We start from the raw sequence: 23705 nt of genomic DNA on the forward strand, positions 1-23705 counted from the left end.
CGTCTCTTTCTGTCACCTCAATCCTTTTCTCCTTACACTTGTAGTTGTAACAACACAACTGCATCACCAAATCAGAAATACAGTACCTGTAAGAGCTACCACATTAGATAAAATATAAAACTGAGATAGTGACATTTTCAATCATAACAAAGTACTAAATCCAAGAATTTGCGGCCCAGGGGTTTCATGCTGCTACATTACAGAGATCAGTACCTAGCTGAATGCACTGGACTGCGGCATTCCTCCTTCCTGACTCAGTCTCCACAATGACAACAGGCTTGGAGGGTTCAAGGACAGCTGTTACCAGTGCGCTGGCTTCTACACAGGTTTAATTGTGTAGAATGTACAGAGGCTGTTCCTTTTCTGGGTACTCCCTGGAAAAGAGTCACCATGCCTTGTCACATTCGAGGGAGGAAAGAAGACTACTTCCATGATCTAAATCTGAGGTGTAAAGCCTACTAGGCTTGTATGGATATATTTGGAACAGTGGGACTGAAATTTTAATACATGCATTTTAAGGGGTGTTTAGTAAAAGTGGTTACTAATTTCCATAACAATAGTTAATGATGCTGGAAAAAGAAGTTTCCAAGTATGTGAAGTGTAAAGGGAAACCCTAAGAAAGGAGAAACAAAAGCTTGACTTTAAATTAATATATGGTAATATGGCATATCCCTTTAACAAATACTACGGTGACATACATTAATATAATAACAGATAAATTAAAATCTTAATATTGGTCCCTAAGCAGAAATTGCTCCAATGGTGATGAAAGTACAAGCATCAAACTAAGTAAGTAAAACTCACATCTTTCTTGCTAAAAAACGTTTTATTCTGAAAGGAGGATTACATTCTTGTAATCCTAAAAGAGATTTGTCATCTCTTAATATGTCTCAAAAATGATATGGAAACAAAGAGTTTCAACTATGGCTCTGAATTTTTGCATTTTATGAAAATATTTTGTTATCTTTACTTAAATTTACAGCCTGTTCATCCAGCCTATAAAAATACTGTAGAAAAGAAGACATTGCACTGGAGCATCTCCCATGAGCTCGTGAGATGATAGCCAAACTGCATCAGACCTTGATTTACAGGTACCTGGTGGAGCTTCTGTAAGAACCTTCAGGTTACAAGATCTTTACTAGCAGCAGCACTAGTTCATTTCCATTCTGCAAGGGACCAATATAAATTCCAAGCATTCTCTTTGCATAGAAGCTATTACAGACATACAGTACCTTAGCAAAACTGCTTTTTCAGTAATGCCACTTCTGAAGAAAGTCTTTAAGTTAACAAAAAATTCAAAACACCACATAGTAGATTCTTTTAAAGAGCTTGATATACCAAAATTTTTGGAGGAAAAAGTGACTGGGAAAAGCAGTTAAAGAACACAGCATATGTAACCAAATGATATCAAGTAGTACATTTATTTCAGATAGTAAGTCAGCTTCTGACAGTGAGATGTATTAGAATATAGTCTCTGAAGGTAAAGGATGGAAGGAAGGTCTGTTGCTCAAGATACTGAATGTTTGTACAGTGCCTAGCACAATGAGGTCGAGGTCCTGGTCCTTAACTGGGGCTCCTAGGTGCTCCAGCAAAACAAACACTTCAGGCTTTAGGAGATGTACTGCATGAGCACTTTTGAAATGGCATTCCACAACATGGGTTAAATGACACCTAAGCAGCAGACTTCACCTTTTAAGCTCTGCAAGAGTAACTTGGTCCAGCAGATCTTCTCCATCTCCAGTTTTATGATTCATCCTCCATCTACCCACCCGCTCTGTCCACAGTTAAAACAACATTCACTCATCCACTGCAATATGGTGAGCCTCTAGGAGGAATGATCCACCCCACTTCAGTCACCACATATAAGAGGGCGGAAAAAGGAGCAGCTGGTCTCACCCTCCTCTACTCCAATAATAGACTCAGTGTCTGGCAGGTGCAGAGACTCAACACCAAGGCTGGGCTGAGAGTTCATGGACATGATACTCTTACTATGCACTGTCGATTCTTCCAGCAAACTGCTGCCCATCAGTGACTCTATTGTGAAAAAAAGGGTAAAACAAAATTCTCATGATGTAATGGTACTGAAACATAAGATACAATCCCTGCCCCCCTTCAAGTCAGACAGACTTCTTCCCTAGACACCTATTTTACTCATTCCTGCTCTTTGAGCTTTCAGAGCTCTAATGGATGGAAAATACTATGTTTATTTTTTTGAACTTCACTATGGTGGGATCTCATGCAGGATTGGCTTTCTCTTTAAATAATTCACTTTGCATAAAAACCCAGGCTGCTTATGAGAATACATAACCAAGGGGAAAAAATCCATGTAAAAAACCCCAACTAGATTCATGTTAATTTTAAAAACAATAAACATATCTGCTCCTTGACCACAATACAGAAATACACCTTTGTCTTCTATCCTAGAAAAGTGGAGGGTGAGCAATCAATCCTCATCTCCAAGAGGAACAGACTTGTATTTCCTACTCGCCTGTGGTCTCATATTTTCAGGACAGACATCTTCCCTTCTCTTTGACCATCCGCTAATATTTTTCCTGTACTTTCTCCCCTCGGTGAGTGTGCTCCCTTCCTCACCTGGCTGTTCTCGCTCCCTGCTGCCAGCTGCTCCAATTCGGGAGTGGTGTTTCCTCATATGCACGTTTCTGCTACCACTCTGGGAAAACGTCTTCCCACAAATTTGGCACTGATGAGGCTTCACTCCTTGGAGTAGAAGGAGAAAAAAATATCCCAAGAATTACCAAATTGGAAGTAATGACCTCATCAAACCAAGAAACTAATAGTACTGTTTTGAAGTGGCAGTTAACACCATTGGTGCTAATTATCAGTAAAAAACACATGAGAAATATTCCTGTTTTCTAGAGAGTAATAAGCTTCTAGAACAGAAGAATTTTAGATATCAGTATTGCCAGCTCTTGGAAACCTCAAGTCTGAAGTAACATAAAACCCTCAAGTCTGATTTATGAGAGAGAACAAGTTTTTTGAAATCACTTACTCAGTGACATGGAAATATTTGGTGTCCTACACCTAGAATAAAATGGACAAATACAAGGAAGCAGAGGCAAGGAAGCTATCTCCTGCCATCACACAACGAATTGCAGCATCTGGTTTACATTATTGAGCAGAGACTTGATGATGACTTGTTGCTGTGACAGGATTTCCATTTTACAGAGCAGTCTATCATTTTCACAAGACAGCCAGTATGCTGTTCAAAGCTGTCAGCTCAATGGCATGGAAGCCAAGGAGACAGGAAAGAAAAAGCATAGAAAACTCAAGCCCAAAATTCCACAAACATACCATATTCATCGTGTGCTGATGATATTTAAGATAGCTGAATCAAAACAGAAGGCAGAAGCTTTGAAACACTTGCAAAATACATTTCCATCTAATGCTTTGTGCAATTACAAGTATGTAGTAGGAAAAAAATATAGGAAACCCCTACCTCTGGCAGAAACCCACTCGCTGGAGATGTCAGATTCAAATGGCTGTCATTAATATATAGACTCTCTCTTTTAAATAAGAAAATGGCAGCTATGAAACATATTCAACTTCATGACATTTTAGAAACAATTTTAAAAATAATTTAAAAAACATAATTTGAATTTAGAACTGGAAACAACCTAAAAGATTAAACAGTATGGGCTACAGGCACCACTAAAGGGAAGTCATGAAACACTATGACCGGAAGTTCCATAAAAACCAGGGTTTTTCTTAAGAAAAATCAAATCAAAGTCCTACAATAAAGATCTTTTCTCAGACAGAGCACAGAATGTCAGATGAAGACTCTTACCTGAGTGGACAACCAAATGTTTCCGAAGGCTGGAGTATTCAGCAAAGGAGCGACCACATCCCTGTGCCTCACACAAAAAGGGTTTTTCCCCTACAAGGGAAAAGTAAGTTCTTAGATTTTGGGATTACAGCTTAATCAGACAAATCTGATTGTCAAGGCTGAGAACAGCCTTGACATCTCCACTTCATTCTCCCTCTTGGCTTTATATGTGTCAGAGTTCCATGGAAATTACATACATGCTTCCTAAGGCTTTTAAAGCATTCTCTTCACCAGCTTTCACTGGTATTATTTTTAAATATTCTTAGACCATAATTCACTGAAGGTGAAGAAAGGGACCACTGTTTCTAAGTAGATCTTCGAAGTATATAAATACCAATAGATTAATATAGAAGTACCTGAACTATGGTATATCTTCTATACTGAGTTCTCAACAAACAGCTCTCTGCTTCACACGCTCCCAGGATCCTGTTCCCTTTCTGCCTCTCAGTGCCAAAAATCCCATAAACTGTATTTTCCTTAATATCAGATTCTATACTTCATTTCAGATCAGACTGAACTTGCCAAAATCCTGTGTCATTTGTTTATATTTACATGTGGAGGAACTGTAATTCAAGGCACAATTTGTTCTCATAGGCTGAAATTTATTATTTTATATGACAGCTATTTTTGATTTGTCTAAATGATGGTAATTTGGAAGGTCACTACACTAGTGCAGCACAATATAATTAATGTGTTTTAAACGGTCTCTTAATAAAGCCTTAAATAACACTAGAGATAATTTTTGCCTGCAACATATAACTAAAGAACTCAGTATTCTATGTTTAACACTACGATTTCAAGTCTTTAACTGGACCCCTGTATAAAAGTAATAGCAAGACCACAGGAGATTAAGCAAGCTATTTTAACTATTTTATTGTCTAAAATATACACAGTTCTTTCAGAGTAAACTTGCTTTTAAACACGCATCAGCATGTTTCTACTGTGATTTTGCCTTTAGAAGTCCTCTCCCTACAGCTCATTTATTAGTATCTTATCTACAATAGCATTCAACAGCTCTGAGCAAAACACAGCGTGTCCCAATTGGTGTTCCAAAGCTGAAATATGTAGCAGAGTCTCAAACATCAATTGTGCTTTCAGGCTTGTTATAAATATTTAATATTTGGAAAGAAGGAAGAAAAACTACCATTGACTAAAGTAACAGCACACAGTTCCATCTGTAAGAAACCCTATATCTATTTACACCTGCAGTTTTATAACACATTTTGTATGATCAAACTCTTAATTGCACATTATCCATTTGCAGTTTAGAAAGTTATTATTTATTCCTCCAGAAGATACTACTCTGTTGGTTGCAGAATGCTCTGGGAGAATTGTGCATGTGTCAGCTGGGCCTATTAGCTTTATCCTGCACCTTGGCTGGGAGCTTTAAGTGCAAAAGAAAACTGCAAAAACTATGGCTGCTGTTACTACACATTCAAAATTTTATTATTGGTATATATAATTTTTAACTACATCCCAACATCTGCCCCCAAACCATGTGTTCTAGCTAGACTGCACACTTTTTAAAATAGCAACCTTTTTCCATGTGTGTCTACAAACCACATACCATACGGCTGTGTTTAAGTAAGGCAGAAGGCATAAACAGCTGCTGGCAGCCCACATAATCTGTGATTTTGTTTTACTAGAGAGGCCTTGTGCTCTCACAGTTGCCAAGGTTATTTTGAAATGTTAACCAACAGTAATCCAATGCTACCTTCCTAGGCCATCAGGGAATCTCTAACAATATTCCAAGAAGCTTGAACTGAGCCATAATTGTTTGACTGTTGTGATAACCCTGAGGCTTAAAAAAACTAAACAAACAAAATCACCAGAATATTTGCTATGACCTTTGCTAACTATTAAATTGCTGGTCATTTCAGCAGTAACTTGTGTGCCTCTCTCAAGCAACTTTCTAGGACAAAAGCACTTAAAGCACTTCATGCTGTTCTCAAGACTTTGGCTGCTACACCAACTTCTAAAAATACTGGCAAGGCAGGATCAAATTCTGCAGAGGAGACAGCATAAACAAACCATGCATAAAATACAGCACATGAAATAAAGGGTCTCATTTTATTTACTATAAAAAGCTGAGCATGAATTGAAAGTACACAGGCTCCAGCATATGGGGACATCCCAAATTAGCATTAGCACACACAGAGCAGTTTGCACACCAAAATGCTGTCTTCTAATTAATGCCTTTTTCTGTTTTCCTTTGCTACTATATTTTTGCTACTCATTCAACTGTATTCCTCATTTCCTTACATGTCCCAAATGTTATTCTACAAGCAGCATAAGTAATACAAGCTACTCAGAGTCAGGCAGATGTCAATACAGCTACAACTGTGTCCACAAGGATTCCACAGTGGAGAAATATCTAAGCTATTCAGCCTTTCAGGAATTTCAATTAGCCTCTTCATAAAACATAATTAGAGAAGTCATGTTCACTAACTATTCCCTTTGTAATAGTATAGTTTCCCCCATAAGAACACGCACCCCTCCCTCCATCACACAACTGAAGGAGGGGAAGGGAATCTTCAGAACATGAGTCTGAGCAGAGTACAGCACCACCATACAGTATTTGAAAGGTGAAACCTGTGTGAAACTACACAGGATAGTAAAAGAGGTAAGTAGTTGATTTATCTGACCTATAGATCAATATGACTTGACAGAAAAGGGACATTAATGGAGGGGAAAGGTACACAACATAATACTCTCAAAAGTTCAAAGACAGAGGAGGAAGTGGTTTATTCCTCAGGAAAGACCCCACCTCTGCAGATCACAAATAGGTGAGGTCTAAAACACACCAGTGTGAATTCGTAGGTGGTTCTTCAAATTTCCAGCTGTTGTGAACTGTTTGCCACAGCCCAGCTCTGTGCACACAAAGGGTTTTTCACCATTGTGAGTTCTCATGTGCACCTTCAGCCTCTGCAAGACATAGAAACTTTTCCCACAACCTTCTGCTGGGCAGGTGAAGGAGCGGTCGTTCCTGGAAAGCAACAAAATAGCTGTTTCATTACCATTACAATACTACAATGTATTTTTTCATGAACACTGTTTTTATTAAACATGAGCACCTGTTAAAAATACAAATATTCTAAACTAAACTCTACCAAGGACCTGCAAAGTAACTGGAATCTGGTCAAAGTACTTCAACACAAAGCAACCAAAGGCCTAGTATTTTTAAGAGTAATACCAGGTTTTCACAGCTTTTTGATGTCAAAACCTAACGTTATCTCAAATACAGAGCACAGTTTTTCAAAGTCATAACAACACACAGCTTTATTGTGCTCACCGGTGTGTTTTCAGATGATACTTGAAGTGAGCTGGCCACACAAATGTCCGATCGCAGCCCTCAACTGTGCACTTCAGCTTCCTCTCCACACGAGACAAGTGAGGAATGGGGCCAGAGTCTTTCGGCTGCCCATCTCCTGAGCAAAGATGAACATTTTCACCTGGAAAAAAAAAGCCCACCAAAATCTAAAAACCTTACAGATTACTATAATGTGTCAAATTTATTAGAAAAACCAGCATCATATATGATCCAGGATTGTAAAGCAGGTGAGTGTCTGGCTGCTAACTGTTTAGTACCTCCTACATGCTGCTGCATAGCCCATAACAGGGATCAAACACAGATTTGCAAACCTTACCAGGCTCATAAACTATTCCCAACAGGCCATCTAGATCAGACCAGCTGCTATCAAATCAGGCTTATCACAAAAAGAAAAGAAAGCTAATGCACCAGAAATTGTAAAAATGTTCTCTATGTGAATATCAACCAAACAATTTTAAGTATCAGCCAGGATAACTCTTTTTAAAAACACGTTGGCTAAAATAAGAGATTGCATTTGTTTGCAATTATTTATTAAAATAATTAAGACCCAAAGCATATGACTAAATCCAATTATGTGTTCTCCAGAAAACTGATCTCCAAACTCAGTGGAGCTAAAAAGAAAGTATCATTTACAGTATGCATTAAAAACAGGCCCTTGAAAGTGAAAACAAAAGTTGAAAAACAAGCAGCTGCAGTGAGAAAGATATTCTTTACATGTACCAGAGAACAGGTAGACTAAAATGGAACAGCTGGCTCCACTAAAGTTCATTCCCTGAAAGAAAAACTAAGAGCCTATTTATACTGCAGGAAAAACTCACAGTTGTCCTGTATAATTCTGTCACTGATGATTTGAAGATGTCAGAAATGACTGAAACCAGGAAACAACAAGAGGAAGAAACAACCTGAAACTAGTGACCTTGTACGGAACATTCAACTTTTGAGACACAGTCTGGAGATTTCCTACCATTATTGCTTGCTTTGGCATTCTTTGCGAGCTGTGCCCGAGTGGCAGCAATTAAACTGTCATGGGCCAATTCTTGCACCCGAAGGAACCATGGGGTACTGCTGTCTGTGCTATCATGAGAGAGAAAGTCATTCCCAGAATCTTCTGCTTCATCTTGAACAAACACCAAGTGCTCTGCAGGAGATCCCAGCCCTAGAAAAGAAGACAACTTTGTGAAATGGATAATGTAACAGGGAAATTTTTTTTGCTTCTCAGAGGCTGGTGTTCATGGCATAGATTGCATAGCTGCAATGAAAAAGTTTCCACTGACCTCTGCATTGTAGAAAGCTGTTGGTGACTAAATGCTCCTAAAATATCCAATAATGCCTAGCAAATTTCATGATCTTTCCTCTTCATAAGCATCAGGGACAGAGTTGTATCTCCCGCATTCTGCTGAGACATATCCAGCCAGATGACAAACAGAAGAAGAATTACCTGCTCTTGTTAAGTTGAGAAGAATAAATGAAGTGCTGTCACTGGGCTGGAGGTCTTGCAATAAACTAGAAGTCTCTGGAGTTGACAAAAGTTCAGATGGTTTCTGTACATTCTGTGCCCTTGTCTCCTCTCCATCAGGGCCCACATTTACCTGGAGACTTCTCAAGACGGCAGATGAAGAAACATCTTTGGAAGGATTAGCATGACTTGGAGAAGTGAGATCTCTTTCATCATCTAGTGAGGAAAATGAAACCAGGGTAAATAAAAGTATAAATACATTATGACTACGTGAGGATAGAATAGCATTTCTTCCAGAAGATTTTGTTACGAAGAGACAAGTTTTCACCTGGAAGGCTTTCTGCCTAAAAGGTAACTCTCTCAGAGGCAGTTTCAATGCCTTCCTCACCCCCACATACCAAGGGAAGTGCTCAGCCTCTCTCTCTGGTAAGTGAGAGGAGAGAGAGAACACTTACAGAAATGCTACAGGGCAGTTGCAGCCTGGGGGGGGCAGGGGGGAGGAGGGGAACTAGTGATGATAAAGCCTAGAAGCAAAGAGGAGGTTTGCCTTTCCCCTGAGGCTCAGTGCTGACTTGCAGCACTGAGAAGTTTGTAAGTTTTAATGTCCTTGCCTCCAAAATAAACCTTTTTGAATCCTTTCCACTGCCCTGGCATTTTTGGGGAAGATACTTGCGTATATTTTACCTTGCAGACTAAAAGATATTTATGAAGTTATTTTTCTAGAAAAAAATAGAACTTGAGAGAGAATGGAGGAGCAAGTAAGCTTCTAACTAGTCAGACTGAGAAGTTTCAGTCACCCTTCTGAACTTGTTCCTCCATCCCTGGAATGTCTTACCAGCAAGAGGCAGTGGGCCAGAGTGGTACAGTAAACACAGCTGTATGAAGGGCAGGGTCACAAAGATCTGCCACATAGATTTTACCTGGCAACATCAGTCTGTTGCATTCTGAGGTCTCAGTAACAGGAAGGAGGGAAAGACAGGTGATGTCTTTTGGTTCCGATTCCACCAGCCCCTGCCCCAGTGGAATAGAAGTATTCTGAACAAACTGAACCAGCAGCTGAAAAAAGATACTGAAGATTAGGTCAAGATCAGCACAAATCATTTAAAAAGGTACTAAACCCAGTCAGTCCAGTAGTCCCAACTATCTTGTAGGAGACACTGAATAAATATAATCCTACGAATACACACAGAAGTAAATGAAAGCTTTTCAATTTACATTGATGACAAAGAAGGAATTGTTTGTATTTGTCATCTTTGAAATAGCTAAAAAATTCTCATTTGTTTAACATACAATAAACATCTCTGGATCACTGCAGACTAACCTGAAGGTTACTGAGTCTATGTTCCTTTTAAAGTGTATTTTACCACTTGATACTTTACTATGCTCTAACCCTTCAAGCAAATGTTTTCCACGCTCAGCCTTTGGTACAGGTATTTTTGAAATCATTGTCTTTAAATACTTAAATGAAAAAGTTGGCCTTCTTTTAATTAAAAAAAGCAATCAAAAGACTAGTTACAAAGATGTCTAGCTTATGGCTATTCGAAATAGGCACATAATGATCAGAGAAACAAGGCTGGGATGACAAGGGGGTGAATATAGAGAGCCTTATCCATCCAAATCAGATACTCCTAAAACCATCAAAGATGTACAAACAACCTGCCCACTAAGGGGAGTAACAGAAGAAACCCTCTCCAGAATACTACACAAAATAAGGGAAACTATTGCATAAAGATTTATACGACTTAAACTGAGATGCATTCCCTGGGGAGGACTTTGGGACTGGACAAAAGATTTAGGGAATTGTACAGGACTTACTAGGTGTTGTTTAAGGGAAAGGCCAAAAGCAGGAAAAGGAAGGGATCAAGATTGATCAGGGCAAAACAAACACAGGAAAATGGAGAAGGCAGGATAAAGAGAAGAGGCCCACTGCAGGAAGTTGGCCAGTTCAGTTGTCTGGTGCAGCCTAATCATCACACTCCATCCTGTCTTCTTTAAACTCCACTCCTAAATACTTCCAATGTGGTCCCACTCTCTAGAGTGGGTCTCTGGTGACACACACTAGTCTCTAGTTTCTAGAGACTAATCTCTCATATGCTAATGAACTCCAAGCCAGACTAGTTGGCAAGCAGAAGAAGCAGCGTAGGGATATATCCCAAAGAAATCTGTGAAGGTTTTCTCTAGGCAGCAACCCTTGAACACAGGATCAGGCATTTTGTTTTATGTTTGTGTTTATGTGGGTAAAGCTATGAGCACTCTGCCAGTGTTCATCTGTTTGGTGCCACATTGTTTGGAGTCACATCTGTACTCTGCGTGTGTTTGTGTGCACGCAACTATTTTCAAATAGGTACTAAACCTCACTAGTGGTTGGATCTAAGATCAGAATTAAAGAGCTGTCCTCATGTTTCTTGACAAGCCCAAGAGGTGAGAGGGGCCAGATCATTCCATCCAGCAGATTTAGCCATCCTTAACATCAGTCAACTCTGGCAATACAAAAATTACTTCCCACCTAACTCCTAAAAATCTCAAGTTATAAAAAAGGAACCTGACATTTGAGAAGGAACAGGAAGTCAGAGAAATGCCTTTTCTCACCCCTGAAAATCTTCCCTTATTTAACCAAGTTCAGAGCAGCAAAGCACGTGCCTTGTTTATTCATTCTGTCCCCTTTATAACATCTCAAGCTTTTGTCAGTACCAGATGTAACACTGGACTACTCTCTACCCCGAAGGCATAGGCATAGAAACGAGACTCTGCTTTTTCTGTTACAAGTGCCACAGCCTTCCATATTAAAATATTCTGATTAACAAAGGAAGGGCAACTGGGAGTTAGGAGATAACACAGTCCAACTTTTGCAATGGACCGAACAAATTCTGTAAACTGTACAAGCTTTCTTAAGCACAGTCTCAAATCCCTCCCCTACAGGGAATTAAACTTCTCGTGACCAGAAAGGGGTCAGTTGTAACACACAACTGTAACACACAATTGAACTATACAGTTGTAACATACCTAGACACATACTTAGCATTTCAGAGGAAATGCTGCTCAAAAACTTCATGTAGGATCTATTTATTTGTTTATAAGTTCTGTCAAACAGACTAACTCCTATACTCATACTATCAAATTTAAAAAAACAAACAAAAACGGAACAAAGAAATATGAACAATAACAATATACCATAAACTTAGTCCTCAAGTCACTATTCCTTATCGCTACGAAACCCCTTGACATAAAGATCCTGCATTCTGCTGATTCTGCTGCTGCCTAGCAAACAACTGTATGTAGCAAAGTTCCCCTGTCTTTGGCATTTAGAAGGAAATTTCCCACAGAGCCCAGATGGAGTTGTGTGTATAGTGAGATGGTTCATCAATGTCAAAAAAAAGACTAAAAAAGCATGATGTGCCCATGGTATGTTTGTGATTAAAAACCAACAGTCACAAATAATTTGATTCTTATTTTGTGTGTTGTGATTGTCTCAGTAGTTAATTTTTTTATTAACACCTAATTCCAAATTATTCCTGTAGCAAATACCAGCTTTTTGAGCTTCTCCTACATCATGACAAAGTCTTGTTAAATCAAAGAAACTGTAAAGAAAACTTAATTGTTTGTGCTCTGATTTCTCTATGCTTATTTCCTCTCATGAAAACACTAGAAATACTGATGCTTCCTCAAACAGCTTTACCTCAAAGAGTTACTGCTGTCAGAACCCTGAAGCCTTAACAGCTCTGACTGGTCTCATCTGGGACCCTCACACCCTCTCTCCAAGGGCTCCTTTTAAGCTCACCTGGGCTACTCCTTTGTTCCTGAGCTGTGTTTTAGGCTTACATGTCTCAAGCCTTGTCTCCTGGGTAAACCTCAGATTTTTACTGCATCTGTGTCTCCAGCCCCATCTCCTGCTGCTCCTGACTGGACTTTGGATAGACTCTGGACCGGGTTCATCACTTTCCCTCATGCAGGGCTGTGGATTCCAGCACCTGTCTCTGCCTGCCATGCTCAGGTGCTGCAGTATTGCAGCCTGGTCAGTGAGGGCACTGCCTGGGCTGGGATCACCCTTGGCTCCCTGCTTACCCTCCCTTAGGAGCAGCCTGTCATCACTGATGACTGTGAAGTTACAAATTAAGTCCTGAAATCATTCAGATGGCAATATGCCATTTGAACTACGACACAAGCCAGGCTGCATTTTGAAAAGTTAGAATTTTTTCATCTTATATCTAAGATTATCCACAGGACCCAGTATGAAGAGAGAACTATTTTTATGTTGTCAAAAAAATACATAGGCAATAAGAGACAGTCCCTCCCCCGTCCATTCTAATTTAGGATTAAAAAAATAGCAGAAAGGGGGTAAAAAGAGAGGAGAGTTAGGAATAATGAGCAACCAGAATAAGCAGGGGACTAAAAACTGTGAGCAGTGAGATAGTTTTAAATTACTGGATTGTCTTTCATTTCAAAACTGTTGATGAGCCCTACTGCTGCTTACTCTTTTATTTTCATACAAAAAGACCTAGATGAAATTTGCCTCCTACAGAAGGAAAGCTTTGCTTTAAAACTTCCACTTCAACACAGCAATATTAAGCCACTAGGAAAAAGCAAAATGCAGCAGCCACAAACAGGTTCTCAGAAGAAAAGAGATCCTTTTAATTTGCTTTGTAAAGTAATAACAAACTAGTATTAAAAGGGGGCAAAAGAAGCAGAAGGAAACAAAAGGACATGAATCATTCTTGTTACTAAAATTTGGAATAAAAAACCTTCACATAAAGTAAAGCAAACCAATCACCAACTCTACATCACATAATTCAGAGAAAATAGAAGTTTTCATGCTACAGTTTTATCTGGACAGATTTTTCATAGAACCTTCCTGCTAAAAATCCTTTAATACCTTTGTAGACAATTACAGCAACTGGAATATGGGAAAGAACTCATTACAAACATTGTGTCATACTTTTAGAAGTTTCTTTTAATATGTTTTTACAGCTGAAAGCAAATAGGAAATTATAAGGGTATCTGGTAATTGGCTATTCAGCATAGAAATGTAGGAACAGGAGAAGTGATAAATTAAAAGCACAAATACACAAGCTCTAATGAACTGCAGATAAGAGAGAGTAACAAAATCCAGAACTCCTGGGACAGTGATGGATGGGGCCATTACAGGAACAACTTGAGTGTGACCTTGAAAAAAATTCAACCAGAAACTTTGTGAAGAACAGGAACAGTATTATCATGGGTTACCAGAACACATCTCATAGGCCAAGAGCAAACTTCTTATGGGATACAGGGGAAATTCTGGGACTGGGTAAAACTTAAGATATCTTGAGTCAAGACTCTGGAAATGTGAAAAAGTTATGGATGTTTTGGGGAAGGACCAAAGGGAGGCATCAAGGTAGGTAAGAGAGAAACAACCATTGGAAACAGAAGTGGATGGGAGATAATATGGGTCAACTACATGCTAGCAGGCCACAGGCTGCTGCTCTGTCTCATCATTGTGGTCTAGCCCATCTTCTCAAATGCTTTTTGCTCCTAAATAGTTTCTGAGTACATTCATCTGGTTAACTTCACTTTGGACTAGCCTGTGAATAGAGGAAACCACAACCTGGAAATCTAAGATCCTGGCCAGAGGCTGAATTAAAAAGCTCAAGGCCTGGAGATGGACACCAGAAGGACTCAAGTTTTGGCAAAGACTTAACAGATGCATGACCAGGAACATGCATGTCAGCCAAGTGAGGACACATATGTGATATGCTAGCAGATCTCAAGCCTGGTTACCTGATAAGTAGGGACAGGATCAGGCCATTTGTAGTCTTTTTTTTCTACATGAATGCCATTTGTGTTTGACAGTGCCACTAAAAGCACTATCGTGCCATACAGCCACAGATGTCTGTACTGTCTATGTGGGCACATTTTTGCAGTTCAGGCTCAGCCCCATTTTTGCATGTACCTGGGAACAGCCCAGTGGTCTCATGTCTGAAGGACCAGGAGCGGAGGAATCTTGTGGATGCTACAGTTTGGCAGCTCTCATCACCACATAATATCTGCCATCACAAACAGGTCCCAGATGGGCTGTAAGTATTCCCAAAATGGTGACTGTAAAATCCCTACATATGGAAGAGACTGATCCTTCTGCAAATATGGTCAAAATGATAGAATCTGTAACCAAGCAGACAGGTCATCCTTGGGGCACCAGGGGAACTCAATGTACAGAATGCTAACAGAACACAAAAGGAGGTGGCTTTGCTCTATAGCTAAGAGATCCCTTTGAATTTGAAATAAATTTTAACATAGTAAAAGGACATCCTTGACTTAGAGATTCAAACTTTATGGGCCAAACATGAATCATATAGGGCGGATCTATAAGCCTTGGAGGGACAAAACAGGCAAAATTCAGCTGCATCTTGCTATGAAGAATTTTATTTTGGTTCTGCCATATCACCATCTTGAATATACCCTCCTTTAACTACTTCTTCTGAAATACCACATAACTCTGAAAATTCTGTAAGTAATGCGGACACTGTATGTATTAAAAATGTAAAATATTTCTTGGCTCTTGTCACTAAACAAATAATTGTCGTCCCTGCTAGTCAACAAGAGATGGCTGAACGGGATGATTCCAGGATCTATCACTGCAAGCAGTACAGAATGCTCATGTTACCAAGAAACTTATTATCTGTCCTTGACCTGAGAGGGGAAAAAAACCCCACAACAAACTACAAACAACAAAGAAAAATCTGTTGAAAGAACTGAGAACCCCCACTAGAGATCCTTAAAAATAACAAACAAAAAACCCACTACAGAAACAAATGATAACATGCCCATCTGAGATGGATCAGGTTAAGTTTGTGTCACATAACAGACAATTCAAAAGCCATGAAGTGTCAGGCAGCTGTTTTGTTTGAAGTAGGAGTGTCTGGGAGGGACATGGGAAGAAGGTTCTCCAGTACTATTGTTTAGATTTATCCTCCCACTGGACATCTGGAGAGCTAGACTAGATTCCCAGAGCAGCAGAGACCATTAATCGATACCATTTCTGTTCTAAATTTAACCAGTGAACCACAACAAAATAAAGAGGTCAAAAGAAAATTTAGCAGAGAGAGGAGGAAGGAGGAGTCGGAGCTGAAGGGTGTGGAGGGCAGGAGGCTTGTTAGCTAGAAACTGGGATGTCCTCCCATACAGCCTCTGGGGAACTAATTAATTCACAAGAGTCTCTCCTTGTGAGGCGCTGAAAAGGAGAGAAAGGATCTCTAAAATACCTCTCTTCACCCCCTTTTCAATAACTGGTTCAATTTACAGAACAGAGCTGTGGTTCACTTGATTGTGCTAAGAGTTACCCCAGCAGCAGAAAATACCTTGCAATGGACCAGTGTGGTGGAGGTGGTTGGAAACACTTGCAATTGTAACAAATCACCCTGAAGGTTTAAAGCTTGCAAAATACAGATCTTATCAGCTCCCTCAGGAATACTTGTAATACAGCTTTGGGGGCAGGGAAACCAGAGGAAAAAGCAGATCCACCTCCTCATACAAACTGTCTCCAAGCAACTTTAAAACTTTCTATGAAAGGAGGATTTACCTCTACTCAGGCATTAAATGTCTAATGGCACTTTGGTGGCTTCTTTAGGGATAAAACCAGTAGCAAAGAAGTCTGTGCAATCCAGACAGAGTGCTTTGATTGATATTATCTAGATGTCACACACATACAGCTAGCTCTTAATTAATACCTTTCTCACATGGTAGGGTATATGAAAGAACATCTGTGGCTATGAGAACTGTGGTGCCATGGCTCACCAGGGTATATAAAATCAGGACTGACTTTCAGAGATACTTGAACTGCTATTTGGGAAAGGTGTAAAAAGGATATCTACAAGTTCTACATCAAAGGAGTACAAAATAGTACTAATTTAACTCTCAACTTTCATAATCAGAATCAGAAAAAGAGGGTGTGTATACATGGAAATGGATCAAAATTTGTAGTATAAAATAGCCTTGATCTTGTTTAGAAGACAGAATATACAGAAAGAATGTCTTCTGCAACAACCACTGTAGCTTTCATGCATCAGGACTGTTCTACTGGAGAATGGCCAACTCCTGTTATTGTCTTGCAGGGAAGGAAATGCAATTCTGCTCTGGAGAAATAGGACTATTACGTAAACAAGCCTAATTAACAAATACTGTACTCAAGTCGAGAAAAGACAAGGCCCAGTTACAGCTGCTTTTTGAGGAACCCACTCGAAGATGGAAGTAACAAAATTCCCCCCACCTTATCATTCAGAACTGGGGGAAAAAATGATAGAAACTAAGAGATATAAACGACAAGGCAAGAGAGAGAGGAATTCCTTGTAGCTCATGCTGAGACTACTCATGACTACGAATTTGCAGCTACTTTTCCTGAATGGTGTGATGGAACGGCTTTGGCTGCTCTATTAAGAAACAAATAAATGCCTTACCACATCAGCTGGGCTGTAACAAATTACCAGCATGTAATCATCATTCTTTTCAGAATACCATTTTAAGGTGCGTGCTGTATTGCTTATTGAAAAGGGATAGAAACAAAACTTAATAAAGCAATTCAGACTTGCCAGGTTGTATCATGTCCTCTGCTGTCTGCAGAGGTAAAGCTGAGAACAACAAGGACACCAAGTGATACAATCCTCTGCACCTTTTAAGTGGGGGAAGGCACAGGAAGCTGACTAATGGCCATTCAACCTGAAACATAAAGGTAGGAAACAGCAGAGGCAGTAGGTAATTGTGTTGAATGTAACAAACTGCAGACACTTGTATCTAGAACATTATAGGTAAGAGTAACAAACCCAGAACGCCTCAGAAACTGATCAATAGGCTACTGCTGAAGGGAAAACTTGAAAAGGTTCAACCAGAAATGTTAAGTGGTAAGAAAACATAATTGTCTTTGGTAATTAGAATGGGTCTCAAGACCAAACTTACTATCCAATATAATAGGGACTGCAGGATGAGTTAAGCTTATTATGTAACGTTTATGGGGAGGATCAAAGGATGAATGAAGGTGAGTAACTGAAGAACCAGTGGCAGAGGGGAGAGAAAATACTAGTTGCTGGTCAGAATACTGCTGCGCCTGATCACTGCAGTCCCTCCTATCTATTTACTGAACATATTCCTAAATATTCTACCCACAAGTAAGTCCACTGCTAGTGAACTTCCGGTTGACTTAACGTCAGTAGGCTACCATAGTCCAGAAAAAAATAAAAGGATTCCAGCCAGAAACTGGCTAAAACTTTGTGCCCTGGCCCTGGGCACTTTAGGTCTGGCAGACACCACGTGAATGTGAGTATACACGAGTAGAGTGATGACAGGGTATAGCTATTGTCGACTAAAAAGCTACTGTTTGTGCTTTAGTGTTTATCTTCTAGAAGTACTTTACCTGTGTACGTGAGGATGTGTTTGTGGCCAGCTGCGCATGCACACAGGTACATCACTGCAATTTATGCTCAGCTGTGCCACTGGCTGGACCTGGGAACAGTCCAGCAGCCTCACACCAAGCAACCTGGATCCCCTAGGTGCTGCTGCCTACCACTTCTGCTAACTGCTTCATGGAAACACGGGTTCTTTAAACAACAAAACTGGCTGATACTAATAGAATAATTCAGACTCCCCAAAACCAAGTAAAGTCAGTTTGGTTTAAAGGGAAGAAGTAGTCAATATAGTAATTTATTTTATTCTTGTAACAGAAAGAACACTATAAGAGTGGAAAAAAAATGTAACCCGAGAACAGGCAAGAGTATTGGATGATACTTGAAATACCTGCAATATTGTTTAATCTTTTACCATTCAAATGAAAACATGGAAGGATTAGGAGATGTCACTGAAAACACTTAAAAAACTAACATGTAAGCAGCAAACTGAGGAAACTCATTGAACTTTTTCTAAGTGTTGCCCACAAATGTTCCTGGAAACCAAACCCAGTTCATAATTGCTCACCTCAGGTTTGGATTCTAACTCATCCGATAACATTGATTCAAGTGTCTGATTCCTGCAGCTGTCCTCAGCAAGGCACAGTTTATTTATTTTTTTCTTTTAGTTCAGAGAGAACAACACTCCCTGCTTATTTTCATATTTTCCTAAGTGTAAACCAGTGTGGTGGTCCTTCTGTGAGAAGCTGTGTTGCGCAAATATTCAGTTTAACCTAAAACAACAGAAAAGGAAATATAAAGAAAGAGGAACCGAAAAGCAAGAGCAAAGCAAAAAGAAGTGAACACATGTTGCACGTAACTGTAAAATATACTGTGAGGTACTGGGAAAACTCATTTATCAAGGCTCCTGGACTTTTGTTTTCATTGAGTCAACAAAATAACATCCTAAATTACTGTGAAAGTAAGTTTTAAAGGCTATTTACCACACTGTCTTTGCAATTGTTCATTTTCAATGGAAAATTGCATTGTTTGTTCTGGAAACTTGTGGGATCAACTGCAAATCACATAAATCGTGCAAGAGACAAAGAGGTTGAATTCCCAGCCTTTAAAACAGAGGAATTATCCAAATTGTTGATGAACAGGAACCACATACAAACAACCTGTCACCAGGAAACCTCATCTTTTCCCATCTTTGGAGACCTCACATTTCTGATTCTGTGAAATATCCTGGTGAGCCCACATAAACAGAAGCTATTTCATAAATACCTATACGATGCTGCTTCTTTGGGCTAAAGGGGTAAAATGAGAACAAGTTGTATCTATTTCTGCCTACCGGGAAAGCATCGGACACCAGCGGTGGGAGAAGAAAGTGAATTGCGTACATTTCTTTTCCCCTTCCATTACAGTTAACAATTCTATTGACTAGGTTAAAAAAGAGAACCTAAACGCCCTCCTCTAGCAGTCACGACACCAAGCAGTGCGGCACGGGAGGAGCTTCACCGGCCGCGAGGGAACAGACAGTACACGCAGCGAGTGCAGGGTACCTCGGCCCGCCGCACGCAGCGAGCCGGGGCCCGGCGCTCCTCCCGCGCGCTGCCCCTCACAGCCCGCACCCGGCACGGCGGGCGCCAAGCGAGCCCCGGGGACGAGAGCCAGCGCTGCCAGGTCCGGCCGGGAGGGCACGGGGGAAGCGCGGCGGACCCCAGAGAGCAGCGCGGACAGGGCGGAGCGCCGCGGCCCGGCGGGGCAGGTGCCACCCGCCCGCCCCGCGGGGGTCCGGCCGCCGCGGGGCGGGGCGGCCCCGAAGACGGGGAGGGGATAGCCGGGCCACCCCCCTCGCTCCGCGGCACGCTGGGCCCCCCAGCCCGGGGAGGGCGGCGAGCCCCGACGGAGCGGCCGGGCCGCCTCCCCGCCCGCCTTACCGGCATCTCCGCCGCCCGGACGTGACGGGCCCCGCCCGGAAGTGCAGCGCGCCGCCCGCCGCGCGCGCCCGCCGTCAGCTCCGCCCGGCCTCGCGCCGCTTCCGCCCCGCCCGGCCCCGCCCGCGTCCGCACGGACAGGCGGAGCCGCTCCGCGCTCGGGCTTTCCCCGGTGCTGCTGCGATCGTTACCAGCGATGCCTCAGAGTTTTTGGGGTTTTTTTAGCTTTTGTAGATTTTAGAAGTAGTGGTGTAGTAAGTGTAGATTTTAATTACCCTTAGCATAATAGTTACACATACCCGACCCTATTACCCCGTTTCATATCAGTCCCTCTAAATTCCTTTAGCGTGTTTAGTCTTCTTTTCAAGGTAGAATTGCAGAAAAACACCCTAGGCCTGGACCAGGAGATACCACACAGACACAGCGACCTTCAAACCCAGAACTCTGGAGGAACTCCAAGGACTGTATGTGCTGTGAAGAAGATGAAGATGAGGAAGAAGGGGCCCCAAAGACCCCAGACCCAATTCCTGAAGGGGTGTGTCAGGGGGCAGAACTGGGCAGAAACGGGCGTGGACAAATCTGGGATTGCATGGACCTTATTACAAAATCATAGAACTGCTGTCTGGGTGTGTGCACGGCATGTGTATTCCCTAGGCCTGTAGGCTGACTGCAGGACCTACTCTCTTTTTCTTATACACTTAACTGGCCTGGAGTCTTTTTTTCTCTGCGCTGTCCTAAGGCAACGCTAGGGCTGCAGGCTTCAGCTGCAGCCTGATTCCTCTTCAAATACCCTTTTTTGTATGGAGAGTTATTGTACAGGTGAAGATCATGCAGGAAGCTTATGGCCAACCTTCAGCTCCTCTTTTCTTCCACATAAATCAAGTCGGAAAACACACTAGTCCAGTTATAGCACATGTGGAAACACAGGTTTCCTACAAGTACTTGGTTTCTGTTTCTGCTTTGCTCTGACTTTGCTTCTTCTGTGTCCGTTCTTGTAGCTGGTGATGGACAACTTCAAAGTTCACAGCAGCTCACTAATGACACATACCGAGTTAGTAATTCCAGAAACATAAATGTCTTTGAAATGTACCTAAAAACCAAGAAGGGACTGACTAATTTAAAACATTTGCACTTTGGTTTTAGCTCATTAGCCTTATTTTGGTATCTGTAAGTAAGCAGGACAAAGCACCTGAAGACACTGGCAACCTCTGGTCTTGACGTTATCTGCTGAATCAGTGACCTCCAGGTCCAGTAAACTTTAACTTTGCTATGGCTAGCCTATGGCTTTGGAGCCCCATGTGATTCCTGGCTCCCATGCCAGAACAGCTGCTCATGGCACAGTGCTGGTACTGCTAAGCACTGAGAATCCTGGTGATAGTGAAGAATCCCAACAGGGGCTGTTTAGACTGGCAAAACGTGGTTTCCCGAGGCTCTCTTCTACCCCTTCTGATCCATGACGGACTGTGCAAAAACCTGCAGTCACTTCCTGGTAAATGACTGTAATCTCCTGCCTGTGAACTGCTTTGGAATGGTTTCTTCCCCCCAGTCCCTCCAGGATGTACAGTATGGCTGCACTTTCTTTCAGAAAATCTGAAAATTTCGATTTGTAGCTTAAAATTCATACATATAGTGAGGGTAGCTTGGTGAGCAGCTGCAGTGTGAGCTGTAGCATGAGCTCTGGGGGGCTGGAGCCTGAGCCTGAGGCCACGAACTGCTGACCCTTTGTACAACAAAGTGCCCAGGGACCTGCAGCCCAGCCAGGTGACCAGACACTCAGAGACACAGCAGGATCTTAGGACCCCCAGACTTTCCCTTTGTTCAGGGTTCCAGCTCGAGCTGTTATTTTATTATTTAGTTATTGCACCAAGATTAAATTATTTTCAAGATCTGGATGTCTGAGACTCTGCTATGGTAAACTTGGTCTGAGTGTGGCAGGGAGGAGGGGGCAGTCAGGCCTGCACCCGTGGGCTCACTGGAGATGCCTGCTGTGAAGGCCTTTTGGTCCCAGCTCAGGTGGTGCATGTGTTACTGCCAGAGTGGCTCCTGGATGTTGTCCAGGAAAGTTTCCTTAACATTTATTATCACAGGCATGATCCCAGCATGCCACATTTGCTGATCCAATACAATTCAACAAAGGTAACCAGAAATGCAGAACTACTAAATTCATAAATGAATTTTTCTTGATGCCATTTTGGTAATTCCAGGGCGCTGAATCGTAAAGCTTGATTCTGTTTTACATTAAGATCCTAAGTAATCTCCTTTGACTCATCATCAGCTCAACAATGTGGAATTGTTGAGTAGATATTAAAATACGGAGACATGTAGGCGCATCAGTTCCTTTCATTTGCATCATTCTAGGCCAGATGAGTTTGGCTGCTTCAGAACTTGCTTCTTGACTGCCTGGGGAATTTTGGTGGAATCTGCAGAGGGAGTAAGCGCAGCACTTACCTGAGTTGTTTATGGTGGTTCAAATCACTCATGCAGGTGTGTGAAGCAACACTGGTCCCTGCTGGAAGAAGAACTGGCAGGCTGGGAATTTCCTACGGTCTCACTTTCTCATTAAAATCTGCCTCTCCATGATCCTTCTCTCTAATCAAGGACAAATGGAAGACTCAGTCACATTTTCCCCATGACCAAATTCAAGAAAAGGTAAATGATACTTTTTTTTTCCCCTTGCTGTGACACAGTGAAAATGGCTAGTCATGGAGTAAGGGGAGAAGTGGTGTTTTAGATTTGGTTATTGATGAATCTGGTTATAATGGGGTCCTACTCTGAATATAAAGAAAAGTCTAGGCTTTATTTCTCTTAGCACATCTTCCGTTCTTTTGTGCGTACACTTCTATACACTCAGATATAATGTTATATAAACTCATGTCCATTATTGCAAGATTATGAAACTTACACGTACAATTGCAATTACCATCACTTTCATGTTCAGTCTTTGCAGCATCAGCATCAGACTTCTAAATTCTCCCTGAAGTCTGTATGCGCAGGAAAAATCACCTTTCCACACTTACAGCGGATGTTGGCAGGGGTGTTACAAAGTGGCTGAGATGTAAGAAGCTGAGCCCACCAAGATTTGGAGCATTCCCTCCTGCTTCCCCTGGGCTCGCACTCCGCTCTGTCACATGTCGGACTCCACCGCGCTCCGCCTTTCCTGCGTAGTCAGCGCGTTTCCCGCGGCGGCAGCAGGAATACTGCTGAGGTAATTTCGCTGCCTGAAAAGCGTACGTGAGGTCCCATGCGGGCCTCCGCGCCGCGGCCACCACACACCCTTCCCAAGTTTTCCTAAACACCAGGCGCGAGGGGTAGGGGGCCCGTCGGGGGCCGTCCCGCGCCTGCCCCCCGGCAACGCCCGGGAGCCCGCAGGGAATCGGGTCCCGCCGCCTCGCCCCGGGCCGGAGGCTCCGCCGCACTGCGTTGGGAGCGGCGGGCGGGGCGGGGCGGGGCGGGGGCCGCGCCGGCGGCACGGGGGGTGACCGGCCAACGTCCCCGCGGGGCGGGCGCGCCGGCCCCGCCTCCCGGCCCACCGCCGGCACCTTCCATTTCCTCCACGGGGGGAGTCCTTCTCCGTCTGCCGCGGCGGCTCCCGCCGCCCCGCAGGAACAGAGCGCAGTGCCGCCGGTACCTTCCCTTACAATCCCGCTGTGGGCTGGCTGGTCCGGAACACCTGTTCCTGCCGCGCCGCACGGTGACAGTTCCTGGTCCGCTCCCCCATCCACCCCCCCGGCGGCGGCGCGGGTGGTGCGTCCCAGCAGCAGGCGCGTCCCGGCCGGCGCCCGCCCCCCCC

The 23705-nt window shown here is 42.3% G+C and overlaps 1 protein-coding gene across 4 annotated transcripts; it reads right to left on the reverse strand.

Annotated features, from left to right (window-relative positions):
* Window positions 1–1402: 1402 nt before the first annotated feature.
* Window positions 1403–23239, reverse strand: ZNF410 (zinc finger protein 410). Of its 4 annotated transcripts, XM_050335895.1 has the most exons (12): window positions 22824–23238; window positions 22364–22504; window positions 18565–18769; window positions 17270–17316; window positions 9552–9687; window positions 8614–8847; window positions 8140–8331; window positions 7137–7296; window positions 6649–6830; window positions 3806–3895; window positions 2593–2718; window positions 1403–2034 (listed from the first exon to the last, which is right to left on the reverse strand). In XM_050335895.1, exons 5-12 carry the CDS (start codon window positions 9559–9561, stop codon window positions 1850–1852), a joined length of 1179 nt encoding a protein of 392 aa, XP_050191852.1. In that variant the 5' UTR covers window positions 9562–9687; window positions 17270–17316; window positions 18565–18769; window positions 22364–22504; window positions 22824–23238; the 3' UTR covers window positions 1403–1849. The 4 variants fall into 4 exon arrangements, with proteins under 4 accessions (XP_050191852.1, XP_050191850.1, XP_050191851.1 ...); XM_050335893.1 differs by lacking the exon at window positions 17270–17316 and having other exon boundaries at window positions 22933–23239; XM_050335894.1 differs by lacking the exon at window positions 17270–17316 and having other exon boundaries at window positions 22824–23239.
* Between the last annotated feature and the right edge of the window lie 466 nt (window positions 23240–23705).

This window comes from Myiozetetes cayanensis, unplaced genomic scaffold (assembly GCF_022539395.1).
Source record: "Myiozetetes cayanensis isolate MyiCay16 unplaced genomic scaffold, myiCay2020 scf6-25, whole genome shotgun sequence".
NCBI lineage: Eukaryota > Metazoa > Chordata > Aves > Passeriformes > Tyrannidae > Myiozetetes > Myiozetetes cayanensis.